This window comes from Talpa europaea, assembly GCF_964194135.1.
Source record: "Talpa europaea genome assembly, chromosome: 13".
NCBI classification, from domain to species: domain Eukaryota; kingdom Metazoa; phylum Chordata; class Mammalia; order Eulipotyphla; family Talpidae; genus Talpa; species Talpa europaea.
In genome coordinates, this window is record NC_140080.1 from 79,268,611 (window position 1) to 79,289,544 (window position 20,934).

At 50.5% G+C, this 20,934-nt stretch overlaps 1 protein-coding gene across 1 annotated transcript in view; it reads left to right on the forward strand.

Annotated features, from left to right (window-relative positions):
• Positions 1–6,120: 6,120 nt before the first annotated feature.
• Positions 6,121–20,934, forward strand: part of ARK2C (arkadia (RNF111) C-terminal like ring finger ubiquitin ligase 2C) — a gene marked incomplete at its 3' end in the record, with an annotated part of 88,589 nt that continues 73,775 nt past the window's right edge. The window contains exon 1 of the mRNA XM_084252599.1: positions 6,121–6,594. Coding sequence (XP_084108725.1) covers positions 6,534–6,594 — 61 coding nt within the window. The 5' untranslated portion in view covers positions 6,121–6,533. The remainder of the gene's footprint in view (positions 6,595–20,934) is intronic.

The following is a 20,934-nucleotide window of genomic DNA, read 5'->3' on the forward strand; positions in this document are numbered from 1 at the left end:
CTGAACTGCTGCAGTATTTTCAGGGCCTCTGTCAGCCCACCAGGCGATGAGGCTTGGCTGTGAGCGCAGTGACCCAAGGAAACAGTGACTTAAGCAAGAGTAGAGTTTATTTCTTTTCTTTTCTTAAAGATTTATTTATTTATTTATACAAGCACTGGGTACAGTCAGAAGCACGGGAGGGTGAGAGAATTCACCAGAGCCAGAGCAGGGAGCAGAGCAGGCAGAAGGACCGAAGTACACTGCTGAGGGGAGCAGCGGGCGGCAGGAGAGGTCTGCGCGCCATGTGGGACCCTCCTCCAGTGGCCGGGGAGCAGTCGGGGATCGAACCGGTGCTGCAAAGGCTGCGGGCAGCTTCGCAACCCAGCGCTCAACCGCTGCGCCACCGGGGAGGCCCTGGAGTTTATTTCTTTTTTTTTTTTTTTCTTTTTTTTTTCCTTTTTTTTGGAGTTTATTTCTTGATGCAACCAGGCTGTGAAACGCGAAAGCTGTCCGCAGCAGTGGCGGCGCCGAGTTGGAGTAGTGTGTGTGCCGGGCCCCCCAAGTCAAGGAGGTGAGTGGGAGTGGACATCCAAGCCAAGCTCTTGGACCAGGGCTGTGCTGACCATGAGGAAGAAGCGCTGTTTTCTAATTTGCCCTATCAGAGGCGATATCTTTTGTGTGTCTGCACAGAAGAGGGATGGGTGCCGCTTGTCATGCTGCATTTTCATTTTTACTTTTATTTGTGAACTGTATGTGTCGGGCTCCTCCAGGGACACAGAACCCACAGAACCCGCAGAGATGTGGAGGAAGAGACTTATTATGAGGAATTGGCTGCCGTGACTGTGGAGACTGAGGGGTTCCACCATCTGCCCCTCTGCAAACTCTTGATGCAATTCAGCGCAGACCCAAGGCCAGAGAAACAGGGGTGCCATGGCCGCAGTGCTGGTATCTGAGGGTGGGGGCAGGGATATGCTTTCTATCCCTAAGGTGCAGATCCACCTTCTCTCCACCTTTTCCTTGTGTTTGGGACCTACTGCATCAGATGATGGTATAGATTCAAATGCTAATCTCTTCCAAAGACACACCCAGAAATAATGTTTTCCAGCACTCTGGACATCCCTTAACCCAGTCACATTGACATATAAAATTGACCCCCGTATTAACAAAGCAGAAAGAGAAATACAATGAACCTTCCTATAGCCTTCACCTACTGTAATCATGATCAACTCAGTGTCAATCTAGTTCCATCTGTTCTCTCCCTGGGAGAGGTAGAACTCTTCAGATATCATTGAATATCATCTGCAAATACAAGGATGCCATGTCTGCTCATCACCCCTCCCCTGACTTCCAGCTCCTTCTCCTGCTGCATTTACTTTTGGGTCTTTGTTCATGATTTTCCTCCAGTGCCTCTCCATCCTCCTGTTTTCAGCTTTTCAAAATGGACTCGCCCTTTGGGGTTCTTTCTAGCCTGCCAATGCAGAAACACGTTGATTGGCGTGTAGCTGGTTTGCACAGATTTTGAAAACTGGGTCTACCTGAAGCCAACACAAGGCAGAGAAGAACAGGAATTCTGTCGTCAGTCTTGGGAAATGTTTGATGTCTACATGACTGATGAGGTGGATGTGCTTGTTGAATAAAGGGCAGGGGTCGTCATAATCCAGAACTGATGTTGGGCTCCAGAGATGTAATTCTCAAAGGAGATGCTTTTGAGCCCCATTAAACATGATGTCACATGAGGTTCCAAGAATCCTTTCTTCAGGTAACCAGAGTGGAGACCAAAGAGAGTGAGGGACGGAGGTGTGGCTCAAAGATCAAGACGATAGGGCATTCACCCCCTCCAGGGCTGTGCTTCTCAATACTGGATCAGGAATTATAGATTCATCTTCATCTCTCATTTTTTATACTTCTTTTAAAGTCTTACATGCTAAGCCTACAAATGTGCTGCGTGTATAATTTGGCAGGGGACAAACATATAAAATAATAACCCCAATGAATGGAATAGTTCTATAAATCTTCCTGGTCTCAGAAATCTGAGTTATTGTACTTCTGTAGACTTTAGCTAATGAGAGTGAGAACGGGAAATAGTCATGCCAGGTGGTGGGAAAAGAAGGCCAGGAGAAGCAACGCTAGGCCATGGGCCAAGAATATGGATCCTGGTTTTAACTCAGTCGGGGATCATTGTGACCTTGCTCATAACTCCCATGTCTGAGCCTCAGTTTCCTTATTTGTAAAACCAAGAGAGGAGGGCCTCCCTGGTGGCGCAGCGGTTGAGCGCTGGGTTGCAAAGCTTCCCGCAGCCTCTGCAGAGCTGGTTCGATCCTCGGCCGCCGGCGAGGGTCCCACCGGGTCCCACATGGTGTGCAGACCTCTCCTGCTGTGCCCGTTGCTCCCCTCAGCAGTGTATTTCGTCAGTCTGCCTGTTCTGCTCCCCACTCTGGCTCTGGTGAATTCTCTCACCCTCCCGCAAATCTGACTGTACCCAGTGCTTGTATAAATAAATAAATAAACAAACAAATAAATAAATAAATCTTAAAAAAAAAAAAACAAAACCAAGAGAGGAGCATGTATAATCAAGTTTTATTCTTGGAGAGACTATGGTATTATACTGCTAGAATTCTCTGTATTATTTACAGACTCCATAGCTATGTTCTTAATTGAGCCACATAATAAATCTTTCAGGTAAGTGAGCAGGGTTTATTAGTACCTCCACTAGACTTTTGGGAATGGCAGGTGTAAGGCTGAAGGTGGTAGGTGTTTGCCCAAGACTTCATTAATAATGATACTCCTCCTCCGCAATAATTCCTTCTTAGCAGGAAGTACGTGCCTGTGTGTTGATAAACTAGTGACTGTGAACATTTGTCTGTTATGTTTCTCTGATTGTGAATGAAGGGTACAGTTAGTAGGTGGATTCCCCCAGGTTTACAGCACCAGTCTATTTCTGGATGCTTGCTTTTGTCTGATGAATGCTCCATGTGATGATGTAATTTACATTAACTGCATGAATTAAGCCATTGATAGTAATAGGAGGGCAAGAGGTAGGCAGCCAGGAGAGATGGACAGATAAAGGGGAAAGAACTAATAGTTGAATAGCCAGGCATGAGTCTCTGTTCTTGATAAGAATTCACTTACTTGATCCTCACTTTAATTCTGTGAGGAAGGTTGCTATAATCTTGTCCATTTTACAGATATTGAAACCAAGACCCTAGAGAAGTTAAGTAACTTGTCCAAGCTGGTTAGAATGTGAAGCCTAGCAATCTGATTTCAGAGTTCGTATCCTAATCTCTCTGCTAGCAAGGTTATAAGCCTTTGTAAACTGTCTGGTACAAAGTAAGATAAAGATAAAAAGGAATGTCCACCCTAAATTAGCACACCATATATTGCTGGTAGCACTGACAACAGCTTTAATCTTTTTATAAAGCAGTGTGTCGCAAGAGCCATAAAGATTTTCTATCCTTGTGGATTTAAGAATGCCAACCCTGGAAGTTTATTCTAAGATTATAATTAAACACAGGCAACAAATAATAGGCATAAGAAGTTATTGAGAGCCTCCCTGGTGGTGCAGGGAGTTAAGATGCAACCGATGAGGCTGTCTGCAGCCACTGCAGCATGAGCTCGATCCCTGGCCAGGGAGCTACCCACATGGTGCAGCAGACCTCTCCTTTTCTGGTCTCAGAAATCTGAGTTATTGTACTTCTGTGGACTTTAGCTAACGAGAGTGAGAATGGGAAACAGTCATGCCGGGAGCTGCTCCCCTCAGCAGTATATTTCGGTCAGTCTGCCTGTTCTGTTCTCCACTCTGCCTCTGGTGAATCCTCTCACACACAACCCCCCACCCTCCACCGTGCCTCTGGCCTGTACCCCAGTTCTTGTATACATAAAAATAAATAAATAAATCTTAAAAAAAAAGAAGTTATTGAATGACTTGCAATCATGGAAAACTGGAAGCAAATGAAGTACCCAAGAATAGAGTATGATTAAATGAAATCATAGTACATTCACTTGTTGGAATACTATGAAAACATTTACAATGAAGATTATGATGATAGTTATATAGAAGGATGAGAAAACGTTTCTGATAAAATTGTAAGTTTAAGAAGTAGGATACAAAATGTGTAGATTATTATGGCAAATCTGATCTATTTCTATTTGTCTGTTTGTCTGTCTACCTACCTACCTATATCAGCAAAAGTTTAGGTAGAACAGGAAAAAAATTCTAGTAGTTAGAAGTCTGTTCAGTCTTTTCTTTTTTATAAGATTTTCTAAATTAATGGTGGTATTATGTTTATTTGACAGGTAACAAAAAAAGGAATGAGCTGGAGGCAGAAGAGGGTTGAAATGACCATTAAGAGTAGGGTTGGAGGGCCTCCCCTGGTGGCGCTGGCGGTTGAACGCCGCTGTGAAGCTGTCTGCAGCCTCTTGCAGCACCAGTTCGATCCTGGCCGGCCAGCAGGGGTCCCACATGGTGTGGCAGACCTCCTGTGTCTCACCTGCTGCTCCCCTCAGCAGTGTATTTCATCAGCCTGCCTGTTCTGTTCCCCGCTCTGTCTCTGGTGAATCCTCTCACCCTCCCACGCCTCTGGCCTCTATGCATGAATAAATAAAACTTAAAAAAAAAAGTAGGGTTGGCAGTCTTGGGAGGTCTCCTGGCTGCCTTTGTGCCCAATTCTCTGGACTCAGCAAGGTCTAAGGGAGCGATGAGCTTGTGTAAGAGAGGTGTGTGCTCTAGAGTCCTGCTCTGCCAGTACCAATGGGAACACGGTTACAGCAAAGTCAGGCTATAGTTTTCCCTCTGCTGTCCTCTCTGCTTCTCCTTACTTCTCCTATTCTTTGACTCACAGTTTTAAAGTCACTTTTCTGGAGTTAACCCTAGCTGAGTTAGGTGCCCCTTCTAGGAGTTCCTCCCACCCCCCGCCTCCCCAGCACCCTATGCTGAGGCACATCTCTGCACCTCGCAGGGTTTTCCATGGTTGGTTTATGTTTCTGAGACTCTCCCTGTGCTGCAAGGGTTGGGATCTCAGGAAAACCTGCCTCACCTCCATGGCCAACATGTGTTCACCAGCCAGACCTTCTTTTGTTTCCCTCTAAAATGGGGGCAGCTTGGATTGAGTTAGATCTTCCTTATTCCACATACTCTACTTTTACCATCTAGCTTTTTTGTTTGTTTTTTTACCTCACGCATTAAATAAAGGAGTCAGTGGGATTTAAAGACATGCCCCAGTGCAGAAACTATCCTTGGTCTTTCTGCCCATGGATGGGGTCCCCAAGCTTACTCTGACCTGAGTGTGGGCTGTGAGTGTGGTTTGAGGTTCCCAGTGGGAGTTTCACAGCAGGTGGTCTGAGTGCATGAGTGGTCTTAGCAGTACACCTGCAAACAGGGCTGCAGGTGAAGGCTCTTTGCTTCTGTCTTATTTGTACCCACAGGCCAACCCCAGGCCACCTGTGACACCAGGTGTGAATGTGAGGCGCCTCTTAGCCCTGATCTCTCTATGTGAGACTCCTGCTGTGGAGGTGGGTGTGTCTGTGCACATGCTGCCACCGGTGTCAGAATGTGGCAGACAGTGGCCTGTGGCTCAGGGTTTCCTGGGTGTAAATGTGTCTATAGAATATGTCCACACTCTCAGGGAATGAGTGACTTTCAATTTAGCAAATAATTATTGCAGCTTTGTGTTCTGCAAGGGCAACAGAGCAGTGCCATAGGTAGGGAGTCACACAGTGCCCCTATCTGCAGTTGTGTCTCCTGCGTGTTTCTGGCAACGCGTTTTTGGCACTTGTCTTGCCTCACGAGGCGATCGTGTGTGCCCGCCTGTGCGGCAGCGCCCGAATCCTGCGTGCGGCCGCTTGCTGGCTTTCCAGCTTCACTTGGGCCCGCAGTCAGGTTCTGCACGTGCGCCAGCCTCCCTGCGCACGTCCCCGAGTGACCCGCGCGCGGTGTGCAAGGACCTCCGGGTCGTGTGCACTTGGTGCGCTCGTGCCTGCCTCTCCGCACGCACGAACGCACCTCCACGTGTCCGGGCGCACGTCCCCCGGTGTGTGCACGTTCGTGTGCACGCCGCCCGTGGCTGTGTGCAGGGCGCTTCGCGCGCGCGCGCTCGCGGGCCTGCGGGCGGCCGGGGACACGCGCTGGGCTGAACGCGCCCCGCGGGCTGAGCGCGCCCCCCCGCCCCACGCCCGGCCGCGGGCCACCGCGATTGGTCCCCGCTCCCTCGCAGCCGCACCCCCTCCCCCCGCCACCCGCGCGCCCGCGGTGCCCGCTGTCCCCCGCGGTTCCGGCGAGGCCGCGCCGCGCCGCGCTCCGCTCCCATTGGCTGCGCGCGCCTTTGTGTGGCGGCAGCTGCGGCCCCAGCGCCTTTGAATGTCGAGAGGGGCCGGGAAGGGAGCCTTTCCATGGGCCATCTGTCTCCCCGCCAGCCGCCGCCCCGCCGCCGCCCGCGCCCCGCGCTCCGCCTCCCGCCCCGGCGGCTCCCGCAGCCCCGCCGCCGCCGCCCGCGCCCGCGCCCCGGAGCCGCGCCACAAAGGGCCCGCGCGCAGCCGCCGCCGCCGCGCGAGGAGCCAGGATGGTCCTGGTCCACGTCGGCTATCTCGTGCTTCCAGTGTTTGGCTCTGTGCGAAACAGAGGTATCGCTTTTTCCTTTCGGGGTCCGCTTCGGAGCGTGGATCGCCGCAGGCACCCGGGCGGGGGCGGGCGCCGCGGGCGGGGGGCGCAGGGCACACCCGCGAGGGCGCAGGGCGAGCGGGGACTTCTGCCCGCTCCCTCCTGGGGGCCCCCCGAGCGTGGGGGCGGCCGCCCTCGTGGGAGCTTTTGGAGTGAAGTTAGGGTTTGGCGAATTGGGGTCCCTCCCTCCCCTGCCCCATTTTTAATTCTTTGCGGCGGACGCGGTTCCTCCCAAATCACAGACCCTCCCCCTAATTCCTAGCCCTGGATGAGCGAAAGGAGAGAGATACAAGGTCTGTGTGTGCGCGCGTGTGTGCGCGTGTGTGTGCATGGTTTTCTGTGATTTGCTTTTTTTTTTTTTTTGAGGTGTGTGTGTGTGTGTTTTGTGTTATTTGTGTGTATCTTTCATTTTTCGGTGCCTGATGCCGATGGCTGGTTACTTGGGATCTGGGATCTGCCCTGTCCCATGCCCCAGCCCCCACCTCTCGTGGGCACTTGCACGATTTCCAGTCCCGTCCTCTCCTCCCTGTTAACCCTTTTTGTGTCTCGCCCCTGTGCCGTGGCCCTGCCTCCCGCCTCCCCCGCCCCCAGTTGTCTTTGTATGACAGTTGCATTTATGGCTTCAAGGTGCTCGGGTGTGTGTGTGTGTGTGTGTGTGTGAGTGTGAGTGTGTGCGCGCGCCTTGGAGCCCTGGGCCCGGCCGGAGCAGGGTGTCTGGCCCTTGGGTGCTGCGCTGTGGCTGTGTGCGAGGATGAGGTGGGAAAGTGCCCCCGCCGGGCCCTGCCCTGGGCAGGCGTTGACAAAGCAGCAGGCCGGCGCCGGCTTTGTTTTTAACTGTGATATATGGGGTGTGTTTGCACGTTCCCCTTCCCCACATCCCCTTCCCCTCACATTCTGCTACAACAATAGCTTGATCCCCCCTCTTCCCTCCCTGCCACATTTTCTTCCATTTTCTTTTAATCAGAAACTCCCACCTCCCAAAGCAAATCCGAGATGCATTTAGATTCATTTTTTTTTTCTTTTTTGTATTCTGCCTCTGGACTCACATTTCTCTTCTTGGAAATGTTTCTGCTATCCTCTCCCACTCCACGTCTGCTTAAATCCCTGCTGGCTAAGGCCCTCCCCCGAGGATCACCCCTCCCTCCAACAGAATGATGTCTTCCCTTTGCCACCAGGCTGCTCCGCCAAGTCCGAGTGGGGGGTGGGGTCGCGGGGCCAGCGCTTTAGTGCGCCCCAGGGGCCCGTGTGGGCAAGAAAATGAAAGACCAGCCCTCTTTCTTCCAGCCCAGCTGTCCCCTGCCCCATGCCTCTCCCCAGAACCTAAAAGGCAAGGTTGGCCCCTTTAGGCCTGTTTGAACCGCAGTTTTTTGTGTGATGATAGAATGATGACATTCTGCATTTATCAAATCTTTTTTTTCTTCATTGTGTAGCTCAGTGAATGGTCAACTCGCTGCTGTGTGCGCTGTGACCCTTCTGCCTCCGCATTTAGCTGTATTGTGACACCCCTCTTAACCATTTCCTGTCTCCATCTGAGGAAGGCATTGCTATTTAAGCGGCAGTATCCCCTATCTCAGGCCAGCCTAGCCTTGGGGGGGGGGGGCATAGGATGGGGAGGTGGGGTGAGCGCTCCCTGGAAATGCCAGCCCCCAACCCCAATGCACAATTATGTCTCATTACTTGGCATTTCCTCTTAAAACGGGTGTGGAACATTACACTAGGCAGAAATTCAAAAATGATTAAGAAGGATGTTGAGCCTGAAAGTATAATTATCCTGATTAAATCATTATCATCCTCATTAATACCACCGATCTCTAAATACCATTGCAGGATGCTGTTTCCATGTTTTGAAATTCAAATTGCTCAGCTGCCTTTAAATTTTATTTTTAATACCACCCCTCCCCTCCAGAAACACCCCAACAAAACAAATTCTGCCCGTCAGTCAAAGTTTACTTTCATGGCAAACACGCCCACAGGAAATTCAAGGGCTGAGTGGTGAGTCGGGCTGTGGGTAAAATTTAGCACAATGTGATAAGAATTCGTGACCTTTCGATAGAGGATACTAATGCTTAACCCAACAAGGTCCTAAACCACAATCTTCTTGTAAAACTATTAGATAGCCTGCTAGCTTAAATCTGTTCTTTTTAGTTTCCATTGTAGTACTATAGGCTGTAGGCCATTTTCAGAATAGATGTAGAGAAATAACCATTTTTGTATCTTCATCTTGTTTAGCCGAGTACATTGCACTGTAAATCCCTGTTAAGTGGATTCCTTTTGCCTTGGCTTGGAGGCTGCAGCACCTATTTCCCACTTCTCTGGGTGGCTACCGGCTAGCTTCCTGGCAGCACCCAGGCAGAGCCAAAGAGATTGCATTTAGTCGGAGGCAAAAAAAAAAAAAAAAAGATTAAATATAACTATATGACAAATCTTTGATGAAATGCCAGTTGCTGCTGTTCTACAGCCTCTGTAAATTTGGTGCAGTAAGGTCCCGGGCTTAAGGGAGAGCCACGGTCACGGTGTCTTAATTGTTTAATTGTACAATGTCAAGAGCATCTTTGGACATCCGCCCTGGCCCTCAGAGCTGCCCCTTTAACAGCCGGCTCCCTTCTGTGATGCCGGCCAGACCTGCTTGAAAACTGAAACAAAACAGCAGCAATGATGAAAGAATAAGGCTCTACTTGGAGGGCCCTTCCAAAATAAAGTCCCAAGTGGCCTCCCCAGATTGCCATTTGGCCATCTGAAAAGACAGAGGAAAAAAACAGAGAAGAAAAAAAGGATTCCCCAGCAAAACGGTTTTCCATTAAACAGGGATAGCGTGTTCTGCTGTGCTGAATTACTTCCTGTTCTTATTTTGTGGGTAATTTTTTCTGTATCAAATATCCTTTTGGTTGTGTATCTTTTTCACCTTTTCTTGTACTAAAACTAAAGCATGATCTGTATTTTTTTACATCCCCCAGTTGACAATGTACAGCGCTCGGTTAGAGATGTTTCCCAGCTGAACGTACTGTGCTCGCAGCCCGGGCCATCGCTCATTGTAGCTGCTTTTGTTCTGTTGCCCGCGACGCATGGTGGGCCCAGCCTTTTTTTTTTTTTTTTTTTTTTTTTTTTGTATCGTGTGCATGATGACATTGTTACACACAGAATCCACTAATACTAATATACAATCTCTCAATAAAGAACTAGTTTTCCTATATTAACCTAGTGTGCTTCTTCTCTTGCTGTTTTCCCATTTATTGTCGTATCCTGCTGTTTAGATCTCCCCTTGCTTTTCTCTCCCCACCCTCACCCACCCACCACTCCCACCTCCCATTGTAAGATTTGAGTGAATGCTTTTTTTTCAACTTTCCTTTTTGTTTTTTTGGTGGTACAGATATGGTGACATTAATCTCATCTAGTCCATATCTTTTTACAGTAGACATCTAGGGATGGGAGGGGTTGGTAGTCGTTGTCACACCAAAACAACTCAGTGCTGTAGAGAGAACCCCTATCTTAGACCACCTGTGTAGCCAATAGCTTCCACCCTTCACCTTAGTTTCCAAGTTACATGGGCACTCAGTTTATGATGCTGGTGAGAAGGGGATATCACACATAGGTTGAGAAAAGGGATACTGTTCTTAACTAGCAATCTTGTAGCATTTCAGACTTGCCTGAAAAACCCATTTTTAGTTGTGTTTTAACTTTTCCTGTTACTGTCTCATTGATTTACTGTCCTTATAAGTCATGCTGGGGGTGACATGTCATATGATGGGGAATTTTAAAGTACCCTCTTCTAGATGCCTGTTTAAATTCTTAGGACCTGCACTGTCAGTGTGGCATGGAGATCTGCATAGGAAGACTTGTGAAACAGAAACCAACTCAGACCACTTCATTCCAGGGCCAGCAACCTGACCTGTTACCCTAGCAAAGAAGAAGGTCTGTGCCCTCTGCAGGCTGCAAGCCAGTTAAAGCTGATTATAGCCTAGTTCCCTGACAGCTGCCTCATCTGTGGTCCTAGTGCCTCTCTCGAGAAAGAAAGCCAGATCTCTGCCATTGTCTCTGTGTGCGTGTGTGCATGTGCGTGAGAGAAGGGGTCATCAGGAGGGAAGTCAGGACCTATCCCCGTACCGAATTGGACGAAGAATCCTTAAAATGTATTTTTTCTCCATAATTACATTTGAGAAGCAAGCAGAGAGATACTCCCCCCCCAAAAAATGAAATTCAAATTCTAACATTTGTCAATTACACATAGTCAATTCATCCCAGAACAAATCTTGCCAAATGAGAGGGTTTAGACACTGAACTGATCTGTAGATTTAAAAAATGCATGGCTCCTTCCGAGGGTCTTCACTTTGGAGCCCCTCCTCCTTGGTGGAGGTGCCTCTCCTTGATCTTCTGGGCCACCTCCGGGCTCACCTTTGCCCCTGGCCCATGTTCCTTCTCCAGGCAGGCTCACCCCTGCCTGACCGAAGTGCTTCCTTGCCTTCTTTGTGGCTTAGTGTGACTCTCCTCTCCCCCCATGGCTGCCCTTTCTGCTCTGGCCCTTTGTTCTTGTCCTCCCTAGCCTGGGTGGGAAAGCTGAGCTGATTTACTGTGACACATGGACACACATGGACGTTCCCAGCGGAGGCTCTTGCTGGAGTGTGTGCAAGAAGAGATAGGCAGATCTTCGGGGGGGTTTGTTTCTTCCCCTCCTTTTTCTTTTTCTCCTCTCTTCTTTCTCTTCCTTCTTCTCTCTCTCCCCCATACTCTTCCTCCTCCTATTTGGGATTTTGTTCCTAGTTTAGAAAGCATATGAAGCCATTTCCCAAACCTACTTCAATAATAATAAAACTACACAAATCACTTGATCCCCTCGTTTTTGTCCCCCAGAGCAAGGGCTTACTGGATTTATATTACCCAGCTCTAAGATTTTGTTTGTCTAAAGTTGAGCAATGCATTTTGAGGATGGGTTAATAACCTTGTAATTATAGAGAGAGCTAGTAGGTGAACAGGAAGTCATGTCTTCAGCATTTATCAAACGCACACCACATTTTCACCCAGGCTGTCCGAGTAAACCCATTCTTATGAAGGAGCCTTTCCTAGGACAGGACAATACCCTCATTTCAAAGCCACTGTACTTCCCATCTACACTCTCAGCCATCTGACAATACTTGTTTTAATAAATCTGACTCTAGGATTTTGGAAAAGCCATCTGGTACATAGATGCTATGCCACAGCCTTTGTCATAAAAGAACACAGCTCTTGTTTATAGCACTCTTTTTTGAATAAGAGAACTCTCTTGAAATTAGCATCAGATAAGTTCCATTTCGTCCACAAGCCGGCAAACACTCTGAGTCACCGCAGATCAGGGCAAAGGTCACCAAGAGTCTGGCTGCAGGTGACCGAGGTTGGGCTACCTCTCTTCCTTTTGAAATTCACTCACCTCCTACCCAATCCTTTCCCCATCTTTAAATAAGCTTCCTGCAGGGCCATGTTAAATCCGAGAATTTAGTGGTTTTCTGGTTAGGGAAACAGCTGCCCCAAGCTGGGCCCAAGTGCCGTGCGCGGGGTCCTTTCTTGACCAGGAGACACACACAGGTCCTTGACGCCAGTACAGGGTGTTCTGCCTGGATTGCTCTGGACCCCTCAGTTCCACCCAGCCGCTGTTGCCCAAATGTGCAGGACACTCATGCTGTGCTTTCTTCTTGGATCTAAAGAGTTCTTTAAAAATCCCCGGCTTAACATAGTACAAATGTGAATTAGTATTTATTAGTTTCCGGTATGATTTAGTCACAAAGGAACTGATATATTTCCATGGGAGTCAGGTGGAGCGGGGTGGCGAGGACGGACTTCGAAACTCGAAACTCAGATTTCGTGGATGATTTAAGAACTAAGAGCAAACATCACAATTGCACAGCTGAACACTCGCCATGCCTGTGCCTTCATGTACTCTGTCAGCCACTCACTCGTGTGTTCATTGAGTTAAGGAGAACTTGCTCAACACCTACTTGGGGCCAAGCCAAGCAGTGTACAAAAAAGTGTAGGTCCTGGGGGCCTGCCCTCCTGAGCTTATGCTGAGGCTGGGAGTTGAATGCCCCGGAAATCAGATGCTGTCTAGGATGTTCTGTGCCAAAGTGCCCAAGTGGATGGGAGAACGTCTTGCCTGGTGAGGTAGGAAGAACCGGGGTCCCTCCAGGGGACTGGCCTCAGCCCAGTCTTGACCTGGAAGGGTGAACTTGGGTTACCACTTCAAGTTATCATCTAAATGATGACTTCCAGATACCTGCCTGGGAAGGTGTGTCTAGACCATCCCAGGACACCTGGCACATCAGGGGCCTCAGGTGTGCTAGGTGGCTGCTCGCCCTCCCCCAAACTGTAGGAGTTTACTGACCCAAGGCATCAAAAAAAAAATGGGGACGACCTGACTGAGGTGGTGGGGTTGAGATGTGCCTCAAAGGGTGGTGTGTACACAGGAAGGGGGAGGGGAGGGAGAGTCAGGTGGGGCCGGGGAAGGAGACTTGGTCAAGACCTATAGCTGTGCTGATTTGGTAAGAAAAGAAGGTATGAGGAGGGTGTGTGTGTGTGTATGTTATATATGAGTGTGTATGAGTGAGTGCATGTTTATGTGGGTATGTCTGTGAGTTTATGTGTATATGTGTACATGTGTGTATGTGTGTGAGTATGTATATGTGTAGGGGTATGTGAGTGTGTGTCTATGTATGTGCGTGTGTGAGTGTGTATGCATATAAGTGTGTGCAGACATATGTGTGTAGGCCTGTTGCCTTGCACAGCTACAGGAGGCACTGGGACCACTGACCTGTCTCATAATGGTTCTCCCAAGAGCATCCTCCAGGACTAAGCTGCACGCGGTCTGGAGCATGTGGGAGAAAGGGCTGGGAAAGATTTTGGAGGCAGTTTTTGAGGCCCCAGCAGAGTTTGGACTTGCCTCTTTAGCCTCTGGAAACTCTCTGGGGAGCGTGCATTTCAACAGCTTGTTCTGGCAGCTGATGGCAGAGGGCTGAGCCCTGGGGACTGAGGCCAGGCAGGGGCAGGGGCGGGAGGCAGAGGCAGGCCTCCAGGGTGATGGAAGCCCAAACCGGGGGTCTGGAGGAGAAGAAGGAAGGCTCACGTGAGGGGCTTTACCCTTAGGGGAATAGGCAGTCAGGGCTGAGGGCAGCGAGGTAAGGGAGGGCCGGGGCGAGTGTAGGCCATGAACACACACAGGCAGGATGGGAGGCACACTCAGCTTCAGGGAGAGATGAGTCTAATGTGGACATGGGCAGAACACGAGGGTGGCCAAGGGGAGAGGACAGTGGCACATCCCGGGATTCGAGGTTTCCTGTCCCTGCTTGGGGTAGGGTGTTAACTTCGGTGATTAAATTCTTCATATGTACATGACACCCTCTCAAAAGACTCTCTTCAGGCCTGAAATTCACAGATTCAGTTGTGCGTCCTTAGTTACATGGTTCACCTTTCTCACGCATCCGTCCCTCCAGGAGCTGTGCCCCCAAATTTCTCTGTGAACAAATTTCTCTCTCTCTCTTTTTTAAGAGATTTATTTATTTATTTATACATAGAAGAACTGGGGCACAGGCCAGAGATGCGGGGGGTGGTGGTGGTGGTGAGAGGATTCACCAGAGACAGAGTGGGGAGCAGAACAGCCAGATCCACTGAAGTACGCTGCTGAGGGGAGCAGCAGGTGAGACAGGAGAGGTCTGCTGCGCCATGTGGGTAGCTCCCTTGCCTGGGATTGAACTCAGGTCCTAGCAGTGATAGCGTGGTAGCACTGAGACTCAACCCCTTCACCACCAGGAAGGCCCACCAATTTTTCCCTTCTTCAGAAGAGGGATCCCAAGGCAGGCAAGTCCCAGGATTATTGCCTCCACTTACTGCAAAAAATCCATCCCTACCCATGGGAGGAGGAGCTGAGGTGCACCCACAATAGCAGAGTCGGAGACAGGGATAAGAGGCAGGGGTGTCATGACAAGTGTTGAAAGATGGGGCATAGGCTCTGATCTCAGGATGGGCCCTGTCTGCAGAGAGCTGATTTCCTCAATTCAAGGCTCCTTCCCTTCTGTTCACCCATTTCCTCCTCAGCAACACAGCCTTTCGGAGGTGGGGGTGGGGTCACTGGAGACCAAGAAAGAAACTGAGATCATGTTAGTGAAAGCTTTTGTTACACTCCCCACCCCTCTGCCTCCCACCCCAGCTTATAATTTGGTGTCACCTTCCTAGGACTTTGGCTTGACTCCCAAGTCGTGAACACATCTTCATCCTTTCTTAGATCATCTCGATGCCTTCACTCATTATGTTATATTATAGAAGAAGCTGAACCACGTTTTGCAAAGTTTAGAAAATGAACTAAAGGAAAAAAATCTCTCAGGAGTCTAACCCTCTGTGATCATGTTAGTGAAAGACCTTTCACATATATATATATGGATAATTTTTGTAGAGATGTAAACAGCAACACACAATTTTGCATTCTCGGTTTTCATTTTAACATATCACAAGCATTGTTGTATTTTGCTACATTGTTTTCACAAGCATCCCTCTTAATGGCTACATGCTATTCCACTTGGATGGTGGCTCTGCACCAGGTGCCGTGGCTTCTGATGGCATTCAAACATCCCTGGGTGCAGGCCCATTCAAAGATCCCCGGGGTGCAGGCCCACCAGAGCTGGTCTACCCACCACCTCCCTTTGGCTACCTCCTTTGAGACATGTGGGAAGGGAGAGGTTAGAGGAGCGGGTCTGACACCTGCCAAGGCTCTCTGTACCCTCAGCTCCTTCCATCAGTGGGTCCAAGTAGGTGGAGTGGAGGGCAGGGAAGAGACGGCGTGGGGAAGGAAGAAAATGTGGATAAACTTTTCTGAGATCTGGGTTCTGGTCTTTGTACTACTGCAAATGTCTATACGTGATTTTCAGCAAGTTCATGTCCTCTACCAGGTCTCAGTTTCCCCATCAGTCAAACAGGCATGATAGGCACACTGTGTCCTCCAGGACTTGTCACATGAAGTAACGCCTATGAAACAAAGGCAGATGCCCGCCAAAGGCAGCAGTAATAATCCCTGGCATTATTCCCTTGGGGGTCCTCAGACAGGTCATGCACTACCGCGGAAGCAGCCCTGGCTTCGCCTCCTGCTCTGCCAATAACCCCATGTGACGCGTTGGCCGAGTGACTGCTCAGCCTCTCCACTTCCTATCTGCCAAGGGAGATAATTGGCCTAATTGCCCCTTCCTGCTCTAAAAAGCTGTGATTTCCTCTGGATGAGAATAACTTGTATTTCCATGGCCCTTTTGTCTTTCATGGGGCAGCAGCCACTCCTCTTCATCTCTCGTCACACGCACCCTTCTGCTGGCCAGGTTGCTGTGCTCTGGAAGGGAGAGGGAGCAACCATTGCTCTTGGGGGCTGGGCTCATGCTAAGGCAGTGCACACCTGGTCGTGGGCTCTGCACCCGGAGTCCTGCTTCCCAGGGCTGCTGCTTTTGTTTGGCCTCTGAGCCACAGGCCATTCTCCTGAGATGTGCTGCTAGAAGTAGGGGAGACCCCTCCAGGAAGTCACCCACCAGGTGGCCGGCCCCATCAGGCCTCAATGCCCTGTTGTCCTCCCCAGCCTAGGAAAGGAAGCACGCTGCTGAGTCAGCACCAGCTTGTGTGGAGAGGGGGTGGAGGAGCTCTCTGAGGCTGGGAGGAAGTGAGAATTCAGCCAACACCTGTCTCAAGGAAGGGCAGGAAGCTTCACAACAGCTGCTGCTCCCCCTCTGGGGCTGCAAGTGGGAGGAAAGGGGGTGGAGGCCCTCTCAAATCTTCCCCTCCCCCCAGCAGCCAGCTTGCTTGGTTCTAGCTCTCGCCCCCCAGTTGCCAGGGACTCCATGCCACCCCTTCCGCAGTGTCAAGGGCCCACTCTGCTCTGCCTGCTCCTTCCAGAAGCCCCCAACCCAGAACAATGGTTTCTGCTCCCAAAATCTGTGGGTGTTAATGGGTTCATATGCCTACTCCAGCCCCCAAACCCAGGACTGGAGACACTGGCCTTCCTTAAGCCAAAGAGTGACCCTTGGAGAGGACCCTCAGCCTCATGGCACTCCCTAGAGGGGGAGCTGGTGTACACTGAGCAGGGAGGGCCACTCGGCCTTGCTGGGCCCATCGCTCTATCTCTGAGGTGTGGCCCTGCTGGCCAGAGCTGAACACTAGGACTGGGGAAGGTGAGGCTTTTAGCCCCCAGCCTCAGGGGGGAACCTGGGGTCCCCAGGCTGCTTCCCTTTGTTAAGAATCCCTGCGCTGTGGACACTCAAAGCCCAGTAGTGAGTGTGTGTGTGCCCAATCCCATGCTGAGAGAGGAGCGAGAGAAAACAGACAGGTGCCTGGGTTGATGTTTCCTTCTTCTTTCCCCTTCCCATGCTGAAGGATCCCTGGTACGTGCCAGCTTCCCCTAGGAGAGCAGTGGAAGGAGAAGGAGTAAGTAGGCCTGGAAGGTGGGAGGTAGAATGAGGGATGTGCTCCGTAGTCACAGGCCCACTTCCCAGCACTGCTCTGGCTGCTCCTGCCTGTGCTCACCTGCCTTGTGCTGGCCTGGGCCTGCCCTCTGGGGGCATCCCGACTAGAGGGAAACCAGACAGGTGGTCACCAGATGGAGAGCAGAATCCTCCTCCTGCCACACCACAGGATAAACACAGTGTGGTTCCCAGCCTCAGGGTAAAATTCAGGGAAAAGGAGATTTTAATATTAAATGAAACAAGGACCTCATGTTACCAGTTATAAATTTTGCATGTACATTTGAGTGAAAGCAGAACATGAATGCCACAGTTCACTTGGGCAGGCCAGGCCCCCACAACTGGGATCTTTTCATACCCCAGTGGGGCATTTCTGGGTGGCCAAGGCCGTCACACAACTGGAAATCCAAGACTGTCCGGTGGCTAGAGTTGCACGGCCAGCCCTCAAGAGCCTCAGTCAGGATGGGGACCGGAGTCTGTTGGCTCTGAGGATCAGTGTTTTCCTGAGGAACAGTGTTCTCCTGAGGAACAGTGTTCTCTCCTTTTGACACGAGGCCAGTCGGAATCAGCACAAGCTCCAGCAGCTCCAGTGGGGTGGTCCAGGGATGCTTTGTGCGGCAGCACGGCCGGGTGATGCTGAAGACAATGTGGGGCTTAGCTGGACAGAGGGATGTGGGGTGGCCTTTCAGAGTGGCAGCCATGTTGCTCTGCTAGTCTGAAGAGCTGAGACCAGGACTGGGATCCAGGGTCAAGTGGGAGGTCAGGGGATGAGGATGAACCCCACAGACAGGGTATGAGGGTGGCCTTCCTGCGGGGAGCACTTGGCAGGTACCTGGGACCCTATGGACTCTCTTTTCTTTTTTTGCTGTGATAAAATACACCTTGCATTCAACTTGCTATTTGAACCATCCATAGTGTACAATTCAGGGGCAAGTAAAATCCACAATGTTGGGTAACCATCACCACTTTCAATTTCCAAAACTTTTTCCTTACCCCAAAGAGAAACTCAGGGTCCCCTTGATAGGGCCTTGGCTGCATCTCCTGGGTCTCCTTGGGCACAGTGGGCAGAGGCTAAATGGTGGCCAGGAACACACAGATTTGGGCATCTGTCAGTCTTGGGTTCAACTCCTGGTGCTGCTACCTACCAGCTGGGTAACTTTGGAGTTTCTGAGCCTCAACATCTTTTCTAAACATATGAAAACACCACTGTCATAAGGAGGTGATGAAAAGAGAGTAATGATGCCTATAAGGTAGAAGGCACAGAAAATTCTGAGAAGTGTTTAGCAAAAGATGGTCATTCCCAGGTTCTCTTGTCCCCTCTGAACACACATCCCTGTTTGGGCCTGGGCCAGTCTAGGGGATCTTAGGGAAGTGCAGAGGGAGCCGACGGGGAAGGGCCAGACGTGTTTCAGGTACATTATGTAAGTGGTGACTGAGGATTTACTTGGGCTTGGGCCACCGAGGCACGGGCAGCTCAGCCTCTAGCCTGGCTGGGCAGACCTCTGAGCATCCTGGAAGTATGTGGGCATACACACACTGGGATACACAGAGGGCTGGGCCCAGCTTGCAGGCAGTGGCCAGGGTTGGCACACAGGCTGTGAAGAGGTCCCTGAGATCTGGAGAAGTTAGGGGCCAACTGGAGAGGCAGGACTGGAACAGTCCCCAGGAGGGAGATCTATAGCTCTGCCGCCAGGGGGAGCTATCAGGTTAGCCTGCCCCATCCCCTGCCCCCTCTCCCGTAGGCCCAGGTCTGATCCAAGAGGTGAATGTTAGAGTCCTATGGCTGTCACCCTTGTCTGATTTTTCTATTTCTTTTCTGGAGCATTGAGCTCTCTCATTTCATGGTCATCCTACCCATTCCACTCTGCTTCCTCCCTTCCATCCCCCTCCTACCCTGGCCATTACCCCTGTAATCTGTCTCTTCTCCTGCCCCTCTGCCCAGTCCAACTGCCTGAGTGCCTCCAAGGGGCCACGTGCCGTCTCTTGGGAGAGCTGTGCAGAGCATGAGGCTGCCCAAGGGGGGCAGGGGGTTCTGAACAGGACCACCTTCCGGGGAATTGCTTCTGCTGTCTGCTCACCTGCAGGTTGAGTGAGGATCATATGAACCAGGGGATGTGATGTACCCCCACCCTCCCCCACTGCCTGGCACAGAGGCCAGGGCTCCTCTTAACCCTTGTGTGTGGGTACCTGCTGGGTAGTTGCCACAGATAGAACCCCCTGCCTGCTCTTAGGAGGCACTTTGAATTTGGTAAGGGAGACAAAGGACAGGGGCAAATTTTCTCTGAGCCCCAGTGTTCTCATCTGTAAAATGGGAGCAACCCCAGCAAACAGCAGCTCCTCCCAGCTCCCAACAGGCTCCTAGGTCTGTTTAGCACTAACAGATGCTGAGTATCTGCCCTGAACCAGGATCCCCTCCAGCACTGGAGATGCGAGGATAATGACAACAAGAGCAGTGACAAAGGTTCAGGTAGTACTTGCTCCAAACCAGACTCTTCCCTAAAGAGATTCAGCCTCATGGGCCACACACATGTGAACAATTGGGAGGATATGTGTTGGTGCTGTCTCGGCCAGAGGACTGACATCTGAGCTGAGTCTTCATAGCTGCATGCGCTGACCAAGACACAGAGGTGGGGCAAGGTGAGCAGGCAGGGGGGCTGCAAGGGCAAAGGGCACCTGAAAAGCAGAGCACCCCAGAGGGGGTGTGGGGAGGAGGCGTACGTCCTGTGGGGAGCTCAGCTTCGTCACTGCTAATTGTCAACATTACAATGCTACCTGTTGGTCAGTATCGCTGGTGGTTGATGGGTTTTGTGAAGAGTGAAGTGCACACAATCTGCGCAGAGCTCTTGTCTGGTAAAGCTGAGGACTGAGGACAAGGCCTGGGTATTGTCCTTGAAGACCTAGAAAACAACAGACCGGCAAGAAGAAATGATGGAAAATATTATTTTAATAAATTAAAATAATAATAATAATAGTAATAATAATAATATTCCTACTGCTAAGAGGGCTGGGAGGAATTCACAGGAGGGAAAAACGAGGAGGGGTGTGGAGCTGGGGAAACCCTAGTGACTTGGAGGTTGAGCTGACCCTTGAAGCAGGGCCCTAGGGTAGAATTTCCCACACTGTCCAACCAAATACAGGGCCCTCTGAACCATTAAAATTTATTTCTGCAAGAGATAAAGTTGGAGCAACATTTACAAGAGAACAATTTGGAAAATGCCCCTGTTTTGGGGATGCCCAATGCATATGACCACATTAAAGGCTCTGATAAATTCTGCAATGAAGAAAGCCCTTTGGTTCACTTCAGTACCATTTCCCCAAGCTCTTTGATCACAAAACTCTGTGTGTGTGTGTGTGTCTGCAGGCCTGGGCTATGCAGGAGGACTGGGTCCCTTAACTCAGCTGTTCTGGCCGAGGCACAAGTCTCGTGGTTTTATCTGGGGTGAAGGTCACCACCTCCTTGTTGCTGTATTAATTGTCTACATGCAGGGATGGGGGAGGGAGCTCATGGAGATACAGATGACATGTCAGAGAAAAGGAGGAAGAAAGGGGCCCATCTGGAGACATTTATGCCAGTTTTTCCAGACTACAAGCCCTTGAACGTGCAGTATGGATCATAACCTGGGAAGGGCTGACCTGGGAATGGGTCATCGAGCTCAAGACTGGCCCAAGGCAACTCCTTTTCCTGAAGGGAAATGTAGACCGAGAGAAAGGCCAGAGAAGGGGTCATCAATTGTCCTTTGTTCCCCAAGTCCTCCTCCCAGGACTGCCATCCTTACCTACTCAAGAGAAGGAGGCCGGGAGGTCAGTGGTGACCAGGTCAGTTACTCAGACAGGGGCGGCTCTGCCAGTGGCCAGGGA